General features: G+C 32.6%; 1 protein-coding gene across 1 annotated transcript in view; it reads right to left on the bottom strand.

Moving 5' to 3' along the window:
* Positions 1–19,177, bottom strand: part of LOC108908934 (QRFP-like peptide receptor) — a 71,133-nt gene that overhangs the window by 3,460 nt on the left and 48,496 nt on the right. Inside the window, exon 2 of the mRNA XM_018713124.2 lies at positions 10,761–10,941. Coding sequence (XP_018568640.1) covers positions 10,761–10,941 — 181 coding nt within the window. The remainder of the gene's footprint in view (positions 1–10,760; positions 10,942–19,177) is intronic.

Here is a 19,177-nt window from a genome sequence, read left to right as displayed (position 1 = left end):
TGTGACACGACTTCGAGAAACTTTTGTTTTTAGCCACTTTGGTTAGGGTTCGGTGGAATAACGGAGCCAGTTAACTACCCGCCTTACACAGATTAGGCTTGTTAACTAAATAGAACATTTGATAAGTATTATCTTTTCTAGACATTTCTTCCTTTCTAGGTTACATAAAAAAAATGTATGGTATAAGTTTTTCGTGAATAAACGAGAACGGGACTGAGAGGAAACGCTGATGATATATCAATATATCGAAACAGAAAAAAAAACATTTTATTTTGGATTCAGTTGGCATTATTTTTTCTTGTATTAAATCTAAAACGTCCCTCATAAATCAACTATCAAAAGTTCATTTCACGAAGTTATATTGAACAAAGCGTTGGGTTGTCACGTAAATATTGACATATCAAGTGAAGCGTATAATGTAAATATCACGAATAAGATTGTAGTTTTCCAGTTTAATAGCATAACGGACTTTTGGAAATATTGCTATCTCAATTTAGAAATTGTTTAATTACAGTCCGTGTGTTCCAAAAGCAGCTTCTTGGTTTAATGCCGTTTTGTGAAAATTTTAAAATTAATTTTAGGTATTAATTTAGTTATCTATTGTCAGATGTTGTAGCGAACATAATGATTTTTTACATTACTTTATTAAACTAATTCAGATTAATTTTAAAAATTGTTCTAAATATCTTATCAAATGAAGTCATAATTATAATCTGTGATTTCAAATATCTAGGTGTGCTAACTTCATAGACAAGTTAATACTTGGTATCTATAGTATTACTATACGAAGCTAATTTTTTTAGTATATTTATGACTTCATTTGATGAGATTTTTAGAAATAATTTTAGAATGAATTTGTATTGGCTTAATACATTTAACGTAAAATAAAAAGCAAAAGAACCGTTAAAAAAAGATTGTATATACATAGTTTTAAACGTATCAAATTTCAAGGAGAATCACATTAATAAATTGATTTGCTTTCTTTTTAAATAGCTTCCAGTTTCAGTTGTAAAAATATTTTTAATGTGCGCATATCTATATACTTAGATTTACTTAACGTACGTTTTTTACCTAAATACTACTTAAAAATATTGTCGCCTTCTGGGAAAAACATCGACTAAATAAAATGTATATGACATTTTATCATCACTTCTATCATCCTTTGATTATTTTTTCTTTTGCACCGTCCAACTTCCCGAAAACTTTTCGTCGCTAAGCTTCAGTCGAACCGCGATTTCTATCACTATATCTTATCCGATTTATCAACATCTTACAACCATGAACACAAATTTCGCAATAACAAAGAATAAGTAGTTTCCTTTACAACATTTAATTTAATATACGTATCTTAATACATTTCTTATTAATTCAACAGAAGATTTGAAAAAGCTTTGTACGAGTCATTCTTCTAGCAACAAAAATAAAATCGATGAGTGCCAACGCGTAGACAAGAAGAAAACTAATACGTGGTAAGCGATCCGTGGCATCCGCCAACAAATACCTTTCAGTTGAACTTTCATCCAACAGCTTTTAAACAGAAGTCCGTTCCCACAGAAATGTTTGCAAGGCTCTCCTGTCACGTCTCACAACTCACAACGCTAGTTCGATGGGCTAAGGGTCTAAATTGAAGTCTAGACAAAGAGTACCGCGAAGGAAGTTTCTATTGAATTATTTCAATGACGCGGACCATTTAAATTTAACAGCAGAGGAAGGGGGAGCCGCAATGCTTCTATTTTCCGAGTCGGTTGACAGAGGTTCTTGAGCATAGCATAGTGAAGCAAGTGTGGAAAAAATAAAATGGAAAATAAATACTTCAGTTACTTAATGTTCATCTACAACTTATTTTGATGGAAATCTTAAAATCACATAATATCTAGAACATGGTAATGAAAATGCTATTTAGTTCAAAGTTCAAAGGTATGGATTTTTGTCTAATCTATTTTGACCGATAAATGTGTTAGAAACAGAGATACATCTGACAGTTTTCAGAAAAAAGTTGTAAGTAATAAGCCACGACATACCTATGCCGGAAATTGTAAATACAAATTTATTATTGATAGTAGGGTATGTGGTGTGTACCATTTTAAATGCAATTTTGTTGCCGATGAAATAAATTCTTCTAAGTCACCCGAACATCAGATCCATCTTAATAATTTTTCCGAACCATTTGCAACAGAGTGAACAACTGTTTTAAATGTACTAAAAATATAAAACAACTGAAATCTAGCTAGAGACATACCACTTAAAACAGAAATGACAACGCCTAACTAATCGACCTATCCGTTTCCGTATATCACCGTATAACGCGTTTCCTTTTAAGGCAGTCGGCGATACAAGCTGTAAGAAAATAACAGAAATAATAATTTGACTTCAATTTAACGAATAGCTTTTACTGTTAGGTAATTAGTCAATACCTAATTCGCTGCTAGAACATTTTCACGGTTTACCTTTGATTGACGTCGTTTTTTTTTCCACTAAACACATAATTTATTTTTAATGAGTGTGGACAGTTTGTTTTAAAATTATATGTAATATAAATATTGAATTTTTATCCATTATAGTTCTTATTCTTATTAACAAAAATCATTTATGAATAATTTATTAAGTCACATTGCAATAGTGTTTGACGAAAAACGAGCAGGAATATAAAAAGAAGCAGACATGTAAACAATGACGAGTATTGTATTAATTTAAAAAAAATTGCAACAATCTCTCTTAGTAACTTTTTTATCGTTATACTACACAAAATACTGTTATTACATATAATACTCCTTCAGGATGTAACGTCTAAATCAACGGTACATTTAGTTCTCATAACAATTAAAAGAGTAGGCAACAGAATCTCTGTTGGAAAGATCGGCTGTGGGTGTTGATGTGCTGTGAGAGTGTAACGCTATACAAAAAATATCGACAATACTTGTTTGCTGTTTGAGGTTGATGGACGGTTATGCTTTCTACGTACTAGAGGGAGGTTTATAAAATGCTTTTATTGGTTTTACTCGCCATTAATCGTTGGAATCGTGTTTTCTGGTTTGAAACAATTTTTTTTGTCTCCAAAACAGATATAAAAATTATAATAGAGTTACGAAGTAAAATAATTTAATTTTTCTTAAAATATTTTACGTGAAGGCAAGCAACAATTAAATATTCATACTTATCACAAAAAAAATGTATTGCTATACTGTCCAAGTATAAGGAACATTTCCTACTTTGCGGTTTCGTGATGGTGGCTTATCAGCCGCAATCTATTATAATACCCAAAAAATACCATTAATCTTTTTCCTGCCAATAAAATAGATTATAATATTTGTTCTTGGAAAAATTTGTAAGTTGAGCCTGATTTTATTAGCCTGACATTTTGGATATCCCAGGGCACAGATGCAAATATATTTTAGAATGGCGGATAGGCGTCGATAATTTGGACATTCAAAAGGGGAAAAAATTCGCAGGAACTATTTTTTATATAAGTATATAAAATTTTTTATTTAGGCTTCTTCCCGTTGTTGTCTTAAAAGTTTCATACAGCAGTTTTAGAAATTATAAGTAGGTATTACTGTATAAAAAATAAATCAGTATACTTCATTAATAAGATTTATTTTTATCATCATTATTATTAGTTGTGTTATTATTATTATTATTATTATTATTATTATTATTATTATTATTAGTATTATTTTCGTATACGAGTTGTAACTACTAATTTTAGAACATAACATAGTTTCGTTGCTTCGTATACTCTATGTCTATATCAAGTAGTTGCGTCTGGTACCATCGAAGCCGGTGGCAGCTACATATAAAAAGTGTACTTTTATAAATAACTCCAACTACCTAGGAATAATAATGAGGAAGTTTAAAGATAGAATATGAACAGACCTTCTAGTATGTACATGGTGGAGCTAAGCACAGTTGGGAGCAGTTATGTGCAGCTTATAAATCAGGATGTAAAGCTCTAGCGTGGATGCAAGCAAAGCTCCCTCTCTAACCAGACGGAAAATAATAGCTTTGTTGGAAATTTTTGTATAAATCGCAAAGTCGTTGCCGTTGCCTTTGTTGCACACATGTCTACAAATATACAGGGTATTGTGATACGGGTAGAGGGCGCAGCAAATTACATACGATATTTTAAAAATCTGTTTACACTAGGTGAAAGATATCCATTTTACCATGAAATTTATGAAAATAAGTTTTCTTTACCTCTTAAAATAAAAAAGTTTGACGACCCTAAATTTTTGGTACTTTTCCGTTTTTTATGATTATTCACAAAGTTGGCCATGGATCTCAAATTTGTTTTTACGAGCATCAAGGCCTCAAAAAATCCAACAAAAGACATATAAAGATTTTTGACGTGTGTCGTATAATAAGCGAGATACATAGGAGTGGCGCTCTTATAGTAGACATTCTGTGTAGGTATTGCTTGCGAAAAACCGCATCTGTCTAGGATCTGCCGTATAAGTCAATTGTATATAATCACAGAACCAGGGCCGATTTATCCAATAGGCAAGAAAGGCAGCTGCCTAGGGCGGCAGTCTGGTAGGGGGCGGCAAAAAAATACTAATTCTAATAAAAAATGTAACATAAATAAAAATTTAACAATGTATCTTACAAACAATAGAGGAGTGAAATAAATACATTAAAATATGATTTAAAAACAAAAATTACAAAACTATTTGTNCGGAAAGAAAAAAACAATTTTTACAATTCGTTTAAAAAAAGTTTGTTTAAACAAATAGGCACTAGATTTCCGGCCGGCATCATCTTGATTCATGTTAAGGAACATCTCACGAATCTGAATATACAAGAAAATCTATTCGGAAAATTTCTCCCACGAATGCGAGGTTTTCGCCTTGTCTAATAGGGGAGTTAATTCCCTCAGTATTAACTGTTATGTTAAACTTTTGCTTAATTAGATTTTTGGTAGGGTCAGATGGGGTAAATGTAAACAGGGGTAATTGTAAACATGTATAATTTTCTGTTTAAATTTGCCGCTAAATATGTAATTGCCGCCAATCCTACAAGGCAATCCCCTCTTCCAGTGGTGGACAAAAGAATTCTATTACTAGTCATACTTCTTCAGTTTGCTTTGAACACTCATAAAGGTGACTGCAGAAATTTTGTTTTTCAGTTTGCGTGCTTGTGTGAAGTTGGTGGATAATTTTTGTAGGGCAGACGTAAGTAGTACTATATTTGTTTTAAAATGTTGAAATATAATCACTTGATGTATCCATGTTTGTTTTAACATTTACCCCTTCCGAAATACGTTATGGGGTAAACGTAAACAGTATTTTGGGGTAAAAGTAAACAATATTATCGAATAAATTTAATCATATAATATTATATTCTAATTTCAGATGCCTCGAAAATATATTCCAAAAACCAGTGGAGTAGCCTACACAAAGGAAGACCTCGTTAATGCTGTCAGTGATGTTAAAAACAAAAATATGACTTTTCGAGCAGCCGCTCAGTATTACAATGTACCGATTGCTGTTATTTCACAAAGAATTAATGGGAGAAAGACAGCAATTGATACATGTCGTGGCCGTAAAACCACCTTTACCCAGGAAATTGAAAACAAAATTGTTGAATGCTTGCTGGCTCGGGCCAACGCGGGATACCCTTGTAATAAGGACGAACTTCTCAACCTTATCCAAGAATATGTAAACTCCCATAATTTGGTAACTCCTTTTGTCAATAACAGACCTGGAAACGATTGGTACTACGCTTTCATAAAACGGCACCAAAATCTTATTTCACTAAAAAAACCAGAACACCTACAAAAATGTAGAAAAGATTCCAGAAGACCAAGTGTTATTTACGCATTTTATGAAGAACTAGAAGACACTTTTGCTCGTCTCCAGCTACATACAGAAGATAAGAGCTGTTTTATATTTAATGCAGATGAAACGGGTTTCAAAAGTGACCCTAGTCGCTTAAGGGCCATTGGGCAGAAGGGAAAACCTTTGGTGAGGGTTTCTGGAGGATCGGGACGTGAATCAACTACAGTTCTTGCATGTGTAGAAGCAGACGGTTCGGCTCTTCCTCCCTTGATTGTGTTCAAGGGAGCTGCAGTTCAAGCCCGATGGACCTCTGGGAAGGCATTTCCAGGAACTGTTTATGCAGCTTCCAAAAATGGATGGATGGAGGAACCGCAGTTCTATATGTGGTTCACTGAACTTTTTATACCCTATATCAAAAAGATCCGTGAAATTATGTCCATTCCAGATCAAGCATGCGTTCTTATTTATGACGGACATTCTAGCCATATCAGTGTTCGCATAATTGAAGAGGCCATGTCAAATAATGTTACACTTATAAAACTGCCGAGCCACCTTACAGATATGATGCAACCACTAGACAAATGTGTCTTTGGACCAGTGAAAACTTTCTGGGAGAAAAAACTAATTAGCTTTGGGAAAAAACATATGGGAAAAGGTACTGGTCGCCTAACAAAGACGCAATTTGTCGAAATGCTGGGGGAAGTTTGGACACATGCTATGAAACCAGGTAACATAATATCAGGGTTTAGAAGTTGCGGTATCTTTCCTGTAGATAAAAACAAATTTCCACAAAGTGCCTTCAAAAAACAGGAGTTAGAAGACTACTTACAAAAAAATCACAAGGCAATGCCTGAACAGGACAAAGAACCTACTGAGATATTAAATAATACACCAGCACTGTGTAGTCCTATAGACGTAATTCCACCTCTTGAACAGGATACATCATTGACTCGAACAAAGAGCACTCCATTATGCCAACATCTCTCAGCTGAAACATGCACATCTAGCTGTTTAAGGAAAATTGAACCCAGACCAGAATTTCAATCTGAATCTAATAGTTCGTCTGAAAAAATCTTACAAGAGTTGAGCCAAAATAACTTGAAAGTGAATAATAATCAGAATGCAAGCTCATCTGAAATATCAATACAAAAATTATTTTTTTCTTCTCCCGAAAAAAAAAGAAAATGTAACCATCACACCATCAAAAAAAATTGTTATTCCAAGGTTGAAACAACTACGGTATGGGGAAGTTTTAACAACAGAGCAGGTCCTAAAAAGATTGAAAGAAGCACAAGAGAAAAAGAATCAGCAGACACAATCAAAGAAAAAGAGGGAAGAAAAAGAAAAACTATCTAAAAGAAATCTACAAGAACTAAAAGATACAAAAGTAGCAAATGTTCAAAAGAGGAAAAAGAAGAAGCCAAATATAAATAACGACACTTCAAGTGAGGAGAGTGAAGAAGATATATCTCTTAGTGAGGAAGATAGTCTTTGGGACGTAGATGATCCTGTTGAAGAAGACCCTATTTTAATAACGAAAGTACCTCTTTCAAAACTGAAAAATGGAAGTTTTGTACTTGTGCAGTTTAAAGGGGGAAAAAGAAATACTATAATGTACAAATATGTTTGTTCAGTTGAAACTGTTGCAGATAAAGATGTAGAAGTGGTAGGATTAAAGCATATAGATGACACAATGCAAAATTTTGCTGTGCAGTCAAGAGACATAAGTTTTGTGGGAGAAGATCAAATAATAGGAGTGCTGCCCATTCCAACAATTAAAATGAAAGGAGAAAGAATTTATTACCATTTTGAAAAGGCTGTACCTGTTTTAGAAAATTAATTTTACGATTAAATTACTATTATAAAAGTTTCTATACATATTAGAATTTAAAGCTTTGTTTTGAAATAAAATAATGCAAATGTTTTTATGTGTATATTCATTTTGGGGTAAATGTAAACATCACCCTAACAGCACTGAAATTTCTAAAATAATTTAAAATGCGGAATGTTTACAAATGCCCCTTATATTATCGCGTTATGTTGGTTGGTTCCTTATCCAGATGTTTACAATTACCCCTAAGGTGTTGGGGTAAATGTAAACATTGATAACTTTTTTTTTTGTTTTTTTTTTGAAAAATTCTTACATTTCAATTTTTTATTCAATGTATCATGAAGTATAAACATCAATCAACATACTGACACAGTCGTTGTTTAAAAAAACAGCGTTACATAGTTTTACCGAGTAATTCAAAACGGAAAAAATTAAACTTGTCAAATCTGTTTACATTAACCCCACTTGACCCTATTGTATTAATTTAAAAAAATTGCAAGAATCTCTCTTAGTAACTTTTTTATCGTTATACTACACAAAATACTGTTATTACATATAATACTCCTTCAGGATGTAACGTCTAAATCAACGGTACATTTAGTTCTCATAACAATTAAAAGAGTAGGCAACAGAATCTCTGTTGGAAAGATCGGCTGTGGGTGTTGATGTGCTGTGAGAGTGTAACGCTATACAAAAAATATCGACAATACTTGTTTGCTGTTTGAGGTTGATGGACGGTTATGCTTTCTACGTACTAGAGGGAGGTTTATAAAATGCTTTTATTGGTTTTACTCGCCATTAATCGTTGGAATCGTGTTTTCTGGTTTGAAACAATTTTTTTTGTCTCCAAAACAGATATAAAAATTATAATAGAGTTACGAAGTAAAATAATTTAATTTTTCTTAAAATATTTTACGTGAAGGCAAGCAACAATTAAATATTCATACTTATCACAAAAAAAATGTATTGCTATACTGTCCAAGTATAAGGAACATTTCCTACTTTGCGGTTTCGTGATGGTGGCTTATCAGCCGCAATCTATTATAATACCCAAAAAATACCATTAATCTTTTTCCTGCCAATAAAATAGATTATAATATTTGTTCTTGGAAAAATTTGTAAGTTGAGCCTGATTTTATTAGCCTGACATTTTGGATATCCCAGGGCACAGATGCAAATATATTTTAGAATGGCGGATAGGCGTCGATAATTTGGACATTCAAAAGGGGAAAAAATTCGCAGGAACTATTTTTTATATAAGTATATAAAATTTTTTATTTAGGCTTCTTCCCGTTGTTGTCTTAAAAGTTTCATACAGCAGTTTTAGAAATTATAAGTAGGTATTACTGTATAAAAAATAAATCAGTATACTTCATTAATAAGATTTATTTTTATCATCATTATTATTAGTTGTGTTATTATTATTATTATTATTATTAGTATTATTTTCGTATACGAGTTGTAACTACTAATTTTAGAACATAACATAGTTTCGTTGCTTCGTATACTCTATGTCTATATCAAGTAGTTGCGTCTGGTACCATCGAAGCCGGTGGCAGCTACATATAAAAAGTGTACTTTTATAAATAACTCCAACTACCTAGGAATAATAATGAGGAAGTTTAAAGATAGAATATGAACAGACCTTCTAGTATGTACATGGTGGAGCTAAGCACAGTTGGGAGCAGTTATGTGCAGCTTATAAATCAGGATGTAAAGCTCTAGCGTGGATGCAAGCAAGGCTCCCTCTCTAACCAGACGGAAAATAATAGCTTTGTTGGAAATTTTTGTATAAATCGCAAAGTCGTTGCCGTTGCCTTTGTTGCACACATGTCTACAAATATACAGGGTATTGTGATACGGGTAGAGGGCGCAGCAAATTACATACGATATTTTAAAAATCTGTTTACACTAGGTGAAAGATATCCATTTTACCATGAAATTTATGAAAATAAGTTTTCTTTATCTCTTAAAATAAAAAAGTTAGACGACCCTAAATTTTTGGTACTTTTCCGTTTTTTATGATTATTCACAAAGTTGGCCATGGATCTCAAATTTGTTTTTACGAGCATCAAGGCCTCAAAAAATCCAACAAAAAACATATAAAGATTTTTGACGTGTGTCGTATAATAAGCGAGATACATAGGAGTGGCCCTCTTATAGTAGACATTCTGTGTAGGTATTGCTTGCGAAAAACCGCATCTGTCTAGGATCTGCCGTATAAGTCAATTGTATATAATCACAGAACGATGAGTCTCATTTTGTAAGTGGTTGGCTAAGTTCATCTGGCCTAGTTAGAGAGGTATATCTTGCTGTCAAAAAGAAAATGTAGCAGCCATACAAACCATGCTTGTAAGCAGTAGGTGGCAGCGTAGCATTCCGAAAAAATATTCGTGAAATAATAACATTTTATATGGATATTTTTATTAATATTGCAAATCTATTAAGTGATTATGGACGTGAAAATACAAAACCACGAAGAACACTTCCGGTTATATGTTATAAAAGACGTTTCGTTTTATATTGCGACTTAAAATATATATAAAATTCAATATCTTCTGCGATAATAAGGCTGCGACGTAAGTTGGACGGCATCTATATTGCCAGAAGAGAGTGGCAATCCCATATCTCCCGTTTATATCTTTTCTCCTACTAAAGAGAATCAAATATATGGGTTGACCCACGAGAAAGAAATAAAACGATCGAGATGAAAACCTGTGATGAAAGATGGAAAGTTACGAAGCCTGTCCCCGTCTTTTCCATAATTTTAACAAGCTGGTCGATAACCTGGCTTCTATATCATGATGTTTATTTCAAGCTATAGTTTACTGTTATGTATAACATTATGACATATAAGATTTTATCTAAATGCCCGTGTTTTGGAGCAAGGAAATTTGCCGGATCAGTTTATTATTGGCGTTTAACGAGATTGTTTCCTTTTCTCCGCATTATTTGACGAGAAAATCTAGGTTGTGACTTGATTACGTATTAGACACAAAAGAAGGATTATCTTCAATATTTGCACATGTGTGAAAATTACCTTTAATTGCAGCAATCTTTTTCGAAATGTTAGCCGCCACCCCACTAACATGCCCATGCGCCTTCGTGCCATACAAGGTACTCAGAAGAAGTCGATGGCTCGGAGTTAGACTTACCTTGTGAAAACGGCGGCAACAAACCAGGCCAGAAGGCAAATAAGGGACGCTCTAGCTTTCGTGCAGATGTAACCGGCCTTCAGAGGTTTGCAGATGGCGTAGTAGCGTTCGAAGCTGATGGCGAGGATGGTCAGAACGGAAGCATGGGCTACGGTGAGCTCCACGAAGGGTACCGCTTTACCTGAATGAAAAAAACAAAAAAAATGAATGCCTAATCACACAGAATGACGTGAAACCTGTGACCTACACACTGCACAGTTAAATCAGTTGTGTTTTTATAATAAGCAAGAAACAGGACTCTAGTCATATGTAAAACAATAATTATGTAAATTTATTTTTCCATCCATCACTTTTCCGTAATTACTTCAGTTAAATACTAAATCCAATTTTCCAACGAAACTGTACGATTTCATTTCGTTCCGTCAGGGGTAAACAGTTTTCAATCAAATCTTCTATCTACTTTTTTCGAGTTTAATAAAACTGACAATCCTGGAAGATTTATAGCTAGCCGATATTAAACACCGACATTATGTCCCATCCGGTTGATTGCATAGCATGTTGCATATCAAACATCCATCATATAGACGAGAATCAAATTAAAAACAACTCAGGAACACTCCTAAAATAAGCGAATTTATATTTAAAGGAATACATGAATATATTTTAGATGTAGACGTAGATGAAGATATATTAAATAACTCGTAAGCCTGGATGGGGCCTTGTTATATAATTACGTATTACACTTTAAATAAAACCGTAACTACCACATACCGCATTATTATTGGTTTTCAAAAAGGAATCTCAAAATCCCCACAATTCTTATTTTTAATTATTATTCTTTGACTACTACTCTCGGGATCTATACATATTATACACTCATACACCCCATCTTCGGGCTACTTTTATGGACGCGAATTTTTTAAGGAACTTTAAAAACTGAAATATTTAAAAGTGGCATGAAAATGGGATCATAATGTAGAGCCCGATATAGGTGTCTACTAAATTATAGAATTGAAATTAATTTATTTCATGTTGCAAATTCAATATCGTATAATAACGATACAAAAATTATATTCGTCCTCACAGTCCAAGATATCTATATCCGAAAGATAGTCAATACTACCTATACTGAAATAAAAATATAATATAAAATTGAAACAATGTAAAGAATGTGCATTTACATATTTTTAATAATAATTTTCATTTAGGTATATCCAGTTGTTTCCATTTTCGTCTAAATCTCTAAATTAGGTTGCACAATGTACGGATAAAGTAATTACCGCATGTACCCGATTTCATATGCATTCATAAATCTTAGGTACTCATGTTTTAGTTGCAAATGGTTATCTCAAGAGATTTAGCGTATCCGCTTTATGTACGACACGGCTACTGGATTGACAGTCGGAAAAGATTCAGCATTATTTATGTAACGATAAGTACGTGATTATTAAGGTATTAATACGGCTACCACTAAAAAGATACACCTCCACATACGTCTACATTTTTTAATATTCAAATACCTTAATAAATGCCGTAAACAGATACTATTAAATATTAAGTACAAAGTTATTAAAAAAAAATACATTATTGGATTATCTTCAGTTACTATTTTTTTTTCAAAGTCTTGTCTTATACCTATAGTATCAGGACGTATTTTATACCTTGTAATATTTTGTGAGATGCTATTTTGACATTGAGCCTATTTTCCGCCCAATGATTATCCGAGAATAGAATTTGCAGTTTATAAATTATTCATAAGCCCATTGTTTTCGTGAAATCTTTGTGCAAAACACATTCTGCAAGTTTATTAAAGTGTACGCAAGCCACAGAGCTTGTCCACATATACCTATAAGTCTATTTTATTATTTAATATGAGTTTTTCCAGAACTAGATCTTTTTTTAAAACTTGTCGAAATTTTATTTGATCTTTGATTTATTTTAACGAGCTTTCCACTTTTTTATACATCTCATAGGTTCAATTATGAATGTTTTCTAGTAGTAATAATTTCAAATATTAGATCCCCAACTCAAAGTGAAATAAATGTTAAATATCACGGAGCATAACTTTTCGGTATGTATTGTATGTATTTAAGTGTTTTACTTTATGGTGTGGCAATCAGATGTCGCGAGAGCTGCAGTTTTGTAAGATTAATTCTCTCACCCCATTAAATTCGACTTGAATATGAATAGAGCACTTGCAAATGGCAATGCGATCGTAAAGCATAAACACGATGTAAAATCTGGACGTTAACCTAATTTTAAAATCTGTTTGAACAAGGAATGGTGCGAAATTTTAACAGTAAAGCGGAATGTAGATTGGAGCTTAATTATTGAAAAACAAAAAGTTGCTTAAAGTGTTTAACTCTTATTGTATGGAGTACTTTATTTTTACATATACTTACTTCTAATTAATTTATTTTCGCCGTGCTTTATTTCGCAAGATGAAACATTTTTTTTTTTAATTTTGATATATTTTTTCCGACGTGTAAGCAGAAGCCTACTTGTAGATGTGTACATATTATATTCCAAACCGAGTTTTACCACAAACAACAGTGAAGTTTACATTTTCATAGAAACAGTTTCGTCAGCACATGCCGCGTTATTTTAACCGCCCCCTTGTTTACCCTTGTTTTGTCATTGCCGCGCTGTTATAAGGGCGACACAGCAGCCATGGAGGAACTGTACGCTTTTCTGTTATGTATAGGTCTCCGTAATGGCTTTATTTTATAGAAAAGACTAATTACTATGGCCCTGTTAAAATACTAGGCGACATTAATTGAAATTACGAGGGTTCGTTATGGACTTGTCGCCATCGAATGAAAACGAGAGAGGGATGTGAACCTGATAACGTTTTGAGGAGAGAAATGACATTATGATTTACGCAAAATGGTGAATGTGCTGAAATGAAAGACTTTTTCTGGGTAATTTTACAAGATTTAATTTTTTTTATTTAGCATTTCTGAAAATGATTCGAGTATTGTTATCAAGTAAGACCGTGTTTACGAAATAAGCGGGGCACGTTTTTGTTCACAAGCACATTCCAGCTTCACAAAGTGTTTAGTCAAATGTTGCATTCTTGACTTTCGTCTAATATTGTCAAATTTGTAATAGAAAATTTTAGAAACCTTAATTTGTATTAAAGGAAATTATGAATTTATTTTTTTCATTTATCTTCATTATTTTGATAATTCAAAGTTTCATCAAACAAATTCATGACAAACTATCGAAAAACTTGAAATTTATTTACGTTGTGTAGGTATTTATTATTTTATAGTAGCTTTATTGTTATAGGAAAATAAATTTTTTCACAATACTTCAATTTTCTTTATTTGCTTAATGATATTGGTTTTCGACACAATATAAAAAAAAAAACGTTTCTCATTATGCAAATCGTTTTACAGTTTGTTGCCTTTTGCAATGACCGTCAGAGTAGGTACTACTTTGTTATTATTAGTATCATCAAAATAAAACTTGCAACAGACGGTTAAACAAAGCTAAATTATGTTTTACTTCACAACGACTTTTCCATCTCATATTTTACGTGCTTTGTAATCTTCCGCACGTTATACATTATCATGCACATAAAACCTAACCCATTTAAATGCATCGTATACGCATACAGAAATATTTCACGCCGCTTAAGATATGCATCCGTGCTGTATATATCATAACCGTAACAGTGTATTTAACATTCAACCATTACGCTGTCAAAACTACGTGCAGTATTTCGTAATCGCTGATTCGTATGCGCGTTATGCATCTTTGCTCATTATTACATGTATGTATAGTAGGTAGACGTACGGAAGGGGACAGTAATCGTATCATAAAACACACATTTTAACGTTATTGGAGCCGGTTTCTCTAAACAAGCGAATTCGAGTCACTCACTTGTTAAATAAGCAGCTTTGGGATAACGCATGAACAGTTGAGGTTCATAAATTTCGTTGGTAATTAACGTTTTCTAAATTGCCTGGGAGAAAACTTGTTGCAAGGCGGAGGATTATTTATTGCAGAATTAATTTTCTTACAGATTTAATTAATAAGACGTGTGTTCGCCGGAGGTATTCCGTTTGGTAGGTATATTCAATGTTGGACGACGCTGTAAAAAAAATTTTTCTTTTTTACTCGATTATATCAGTTAAAATCGTCCTTTCCTTTTTTCCAGCTGCACAGCATTAAGTAATTTGAACAAAAAGTTCATTTTTAATATGTTGTGGTACAATTGTAAAAATTGGATTATTGACAATTTTTAAATATAATTAATTTTTTCTTCAAGCGTATAATAATACTTATATTATATAGTGCAACACCTCCTTTAGAAGCAGCCTATTGTTTAACTAGTACAAAAATTTATCATTTTTTAACTAGTAAAAAAATGTAACAATGTGTAGGTAAGTATCCTAGCAACGAATTAAAGATTCAAGAAGCTTTGACGTTTCATTAAGTGTCAGTTGAAATTTGATGTCGCGTCGGGTCGTTTTTAAAATGTCTGAAGAAATGCAGTGCACACCACCAGAATTACTGGAAATTGNAGCGATGAAAATATTAAACCCATTAGAGTATAATGAACCAAGTACATCAAGCGAAACTGTAAATATTGATCCTGAAAATAATTTAATCGAAGACTTTTCTGTTAATAATGGTACAATTGTTAACACTGAAACTGAGAACCTTATTACAAGTAACGTATTCAACGACAGAACTGTAAACTTTGAAAAAAAGACAGCCAGCAGCGCTTTAAATATCAACAACTGTACCATACAAAATTGCACATTTAATATTCATGTTAATAAATAAAGTTTGATGATAGACATGTAGGTAATTTAGATGTTTATTCGTTTAATTCAAATTAAAGAAAAATAATTGTTACATTTGTTTTTTTATTCATGAATAAAGTGGTTAAAACTGTCATGTTTAATTAATCAATAAAATGTATAAAATGTATAAAATAAATAGTATTACCTACCTACTGATTTTATTTTGTGCTGAGATTGAACATCGCGTTATCCGCTATAAATTTTCAAAATTAGTAATTTTTTATATTCACGCTTGAAGAAAAAATAGTATATGTCACTCGGAGTGGAAGGCTCATTATGTGTTTTGCCCAATTTGCTCAGCCTCGGCTAACGCCTCGGCGAGCAAACTTTTGGGCTCAACACATAATGATCGCCTTCTACTCCTAGTAACATAATATACTATTATTATTGTTATCTGTCTATGAGGTGATTGAAGAGATTTGAGTAGAATTTTAAATATTTTAACGAAAAATAATTCTTTACACTCCGGAAAAACTGCTTTTCATTTCATCACTGGTATGTTGCTAGAATAATAATTACAAACGGAAAGAAAATAAAAGTATAAAGACGTGTCTTATTTGATACCTACATAATAATATGTAATGTAAGTTTTGCTAAAAATTCTCATGTTACGTTTAGCTTCTCCTGAAATCTTATCCTCGTACAATACCTACATACATACTTAGTTCCTTTTCTCCGCAAACGAATCCACCAAGTATAAAACATCTAATCTGTTTAATCCGAACGGTTAGAAAAGGGGTTCTGGATCCTTTGAACCCTCAAAGTCTGCAGAAAATCAGACCGCCGGGTCATTCGTAACATTCACCATTTCACCTTTCTGAAACTTACAGTAGATGAAAAATGGTTACCTAGTGACTGAATTCATGGTGCTGAGAGAATATGACATAATTGTGTTACGAATTTTAACGAAATTAAAAAAATAAGAAGAATGCCCGTTTTTATTTTACGTGATATAGGGCGTGCTGAACTAAAAAAGCGAAAATATACCTAATATGGCGCCAATAAGAAAAATTTGCATATTCCGTCCTGGTAGGGGTCACAGTTGAAAGGTACTGCTACATATGTACGTACCTATATTACTGATATTCTAAATTAGATTATTAGCGTTGTTAGACACAAATTTTATTTCAGTGGGGTATTATACTGAAATAAATATGGGTTCTAGCAGTTCATGAACCGATAGGTACGAGTATTCAGGTAAGAAACATACAGAAAAGAGCTCGCCATATACAAACTCGTCTGCCGGATGCTGTCGATGCACGTATAAGACTTCTTACCATTTAAACCTTTAAGGAATAACGATGAGACAAAACGACACCGTTAAAAAGTTGTACCTATAATAATTCTATTTGAATGGATAGATAGCCCAAACTTGTTAAAACAACATGCTGGGTATAATTGTTTTTGGGATATAAGGTGGTACAATTTATTCGGGAGAATCTAAAAAACAAATTTTCATTAAAATTGAATCCAACATGTATAGATTATTTCGTTAGTTGGACGGGAGGCTGCTTCCAGTTTTATAGCAAAATTTATCTTTTTAATTAACGTTGTATCAATTGTTAAACGTATATCAATAGAAGTTAAAGAGATTTGATTTACATTTATAACATCCTTTGTTCAACTGAATCTGGATGTGCCTCGTAACCAGACAAAAGTTGTTATTTGTATGATATCTGATATCTTTCTTTGAATCTAGTAGATTGAATACGTGGTCATCCAAGTATAGATAAAATTGTATGGAAATGAATGGCACGCTCTTTGATGTCGCTTTTATGAAATTGAAAGTTGACGTGAAACAAATGAAACAGGCAGGTTGAAGAGAAATTTCATTTTGGGATATATGTTTTTCACGTAGGTTTTTTCTTCGGTTTTTACAAGCCACCCACTTTTAATAAATTAAATCATGTATATTTTAGTAGTTTCCGATGAAATACGGATCACACTTTAAAAATCGTTTTTCATTGTAGGATTTAAGTACTTATGTAGCCTTATCTTCTAAGTGGGTCCGAAATTCAATCAACAAATTCAGGAACAATAAAAGAAACTTTTAATAAATTCGATAAAAATGTTAAAGCCAATTTATTGTCTGCCGTCATATTTTGGCTGGACAAAGATTTTAATTGTGCAAAAAAAACGTTGCTGTTTTGCATTATTGAATCGTTGGAAAAATTTTCTCCTCCAACAAGTAATCAGGAGAATAGATAAAATACAACTGTAAAAACAAGTAAAGAAGACTTGTAAACGAATGGTAGCATGAAATATTTCATGACGAGTTCTTATGAAACTTTACTTTGCCGTTGAAACCACCCGTGTACTTTGCATATATTAAAAATCTGTCTCTTGGCAAAGGAAACCGATAAGCGTTTTTAGACACTCAGGTTCGGATTTCAGTCGAAATCACCGCAAATAATAATTGCCGCGACGCCGAGATGAATGTATTGCTCCTCCGAGAGACCAAGTTCGTCGCCCAATAAATCACCCTCATTTTAATTACATGCCGTGGAATTAAACTCTGAACCCGCCCGTCCCTAAAATTGTGTCAACAAAGCGGACGGGCAAAGGGTATTGCCAGCGGTAGGCACAAGAAACCTGTAGGTATCCACTCAAATAAACTCTTCGAAAAATATAAGGTACGCCTATACACAAAGATGAGGCTACGTATTTTATGCACTATACAAAAAATTGAGTGAAATTTCATTCAAATCGTATTGAGTATACATTTATAATGACTGAATTTCTGTTAACGCCAGATTAAGTGAAAAAAAAAAACTTCTTAATAACGTATTTAAAAACTTTCGCTGACATTTATCTATAGACATTATATTTTAGTGTAATTAATCAATATTATTTGGTAAAAATCTTGTCATAAATTTATATTATAGTTAGTTAGAATATCATATAATATAATTTCATTAGACACAAATTCTAGTGCGACTGGAAATGACTTAAACTTGTTTATCAACGGAAATTGAAGTCCCGTTTCATCTAACAAAGTACTACAACATTCATATAGATGTCGCTACAGGAAATACGTTTATAGTAAAAATAGTACGATTATTTCATTCTTTCAAATTCCGGCAACACACCTAAAAAAAACGAGAAAATGCCAGGTGCACGCACACGTGCACAATGATTTGTCCGGCCTATACGTCCATCCCACTCTCTTGCTATCTCATAATTGCATATGAAAAGATAAGGGTAATAAAATAATAAAAACTCCAATTTGCGGCCGCCGGTTTTTTGTTCTGAAAATATTTCTATTTTCTATCTTCTACATATTATTATGTACATATTTACAAAAAAGGAGGATGGCAAGTGGTTGTACAAATTTATAATATTTGCAGCCAACTAAAAGTTTTATTTCATATTATTTTCTACATTTTAGTACTTATATGGATTCGGACCAGAGTAGGTGCGAATGTAATTATTTCTTGTATGGATCTTTGAGCTGTTATCTTTTATTGTTGCGTTGTGGCTGCGAAATATTTTATTTGTGGAGTTTACTATTTTTTATATGAAGGAAAAAACATTAACAGAGTAAGTATTACAATTTGCTAGGCATAGTTGTACTTAGTACTAAATTCAAGTAAATAATAG

This window comes from Anoplophora glabripennis, unplaced genomic scaffold (assembly GCF_000390285.2).
Source record: "Anoplophora glabripennis isolate ALB-LARVAE unplaced genomic scaffold, Agla_2.0 scaffold373, whole genome shotgun sequence".
Taxonomy (NCBI): domain Eukaryota; kingdom Metazoa; phylum Arthropoda; class Insecta; order Coleoptera; family Cerambycidae; genus Anoplophora; species Anoplophora glabripennis.
This window is presented reverse-complemented; position numbering and strand designations above follow the sequence as displayed.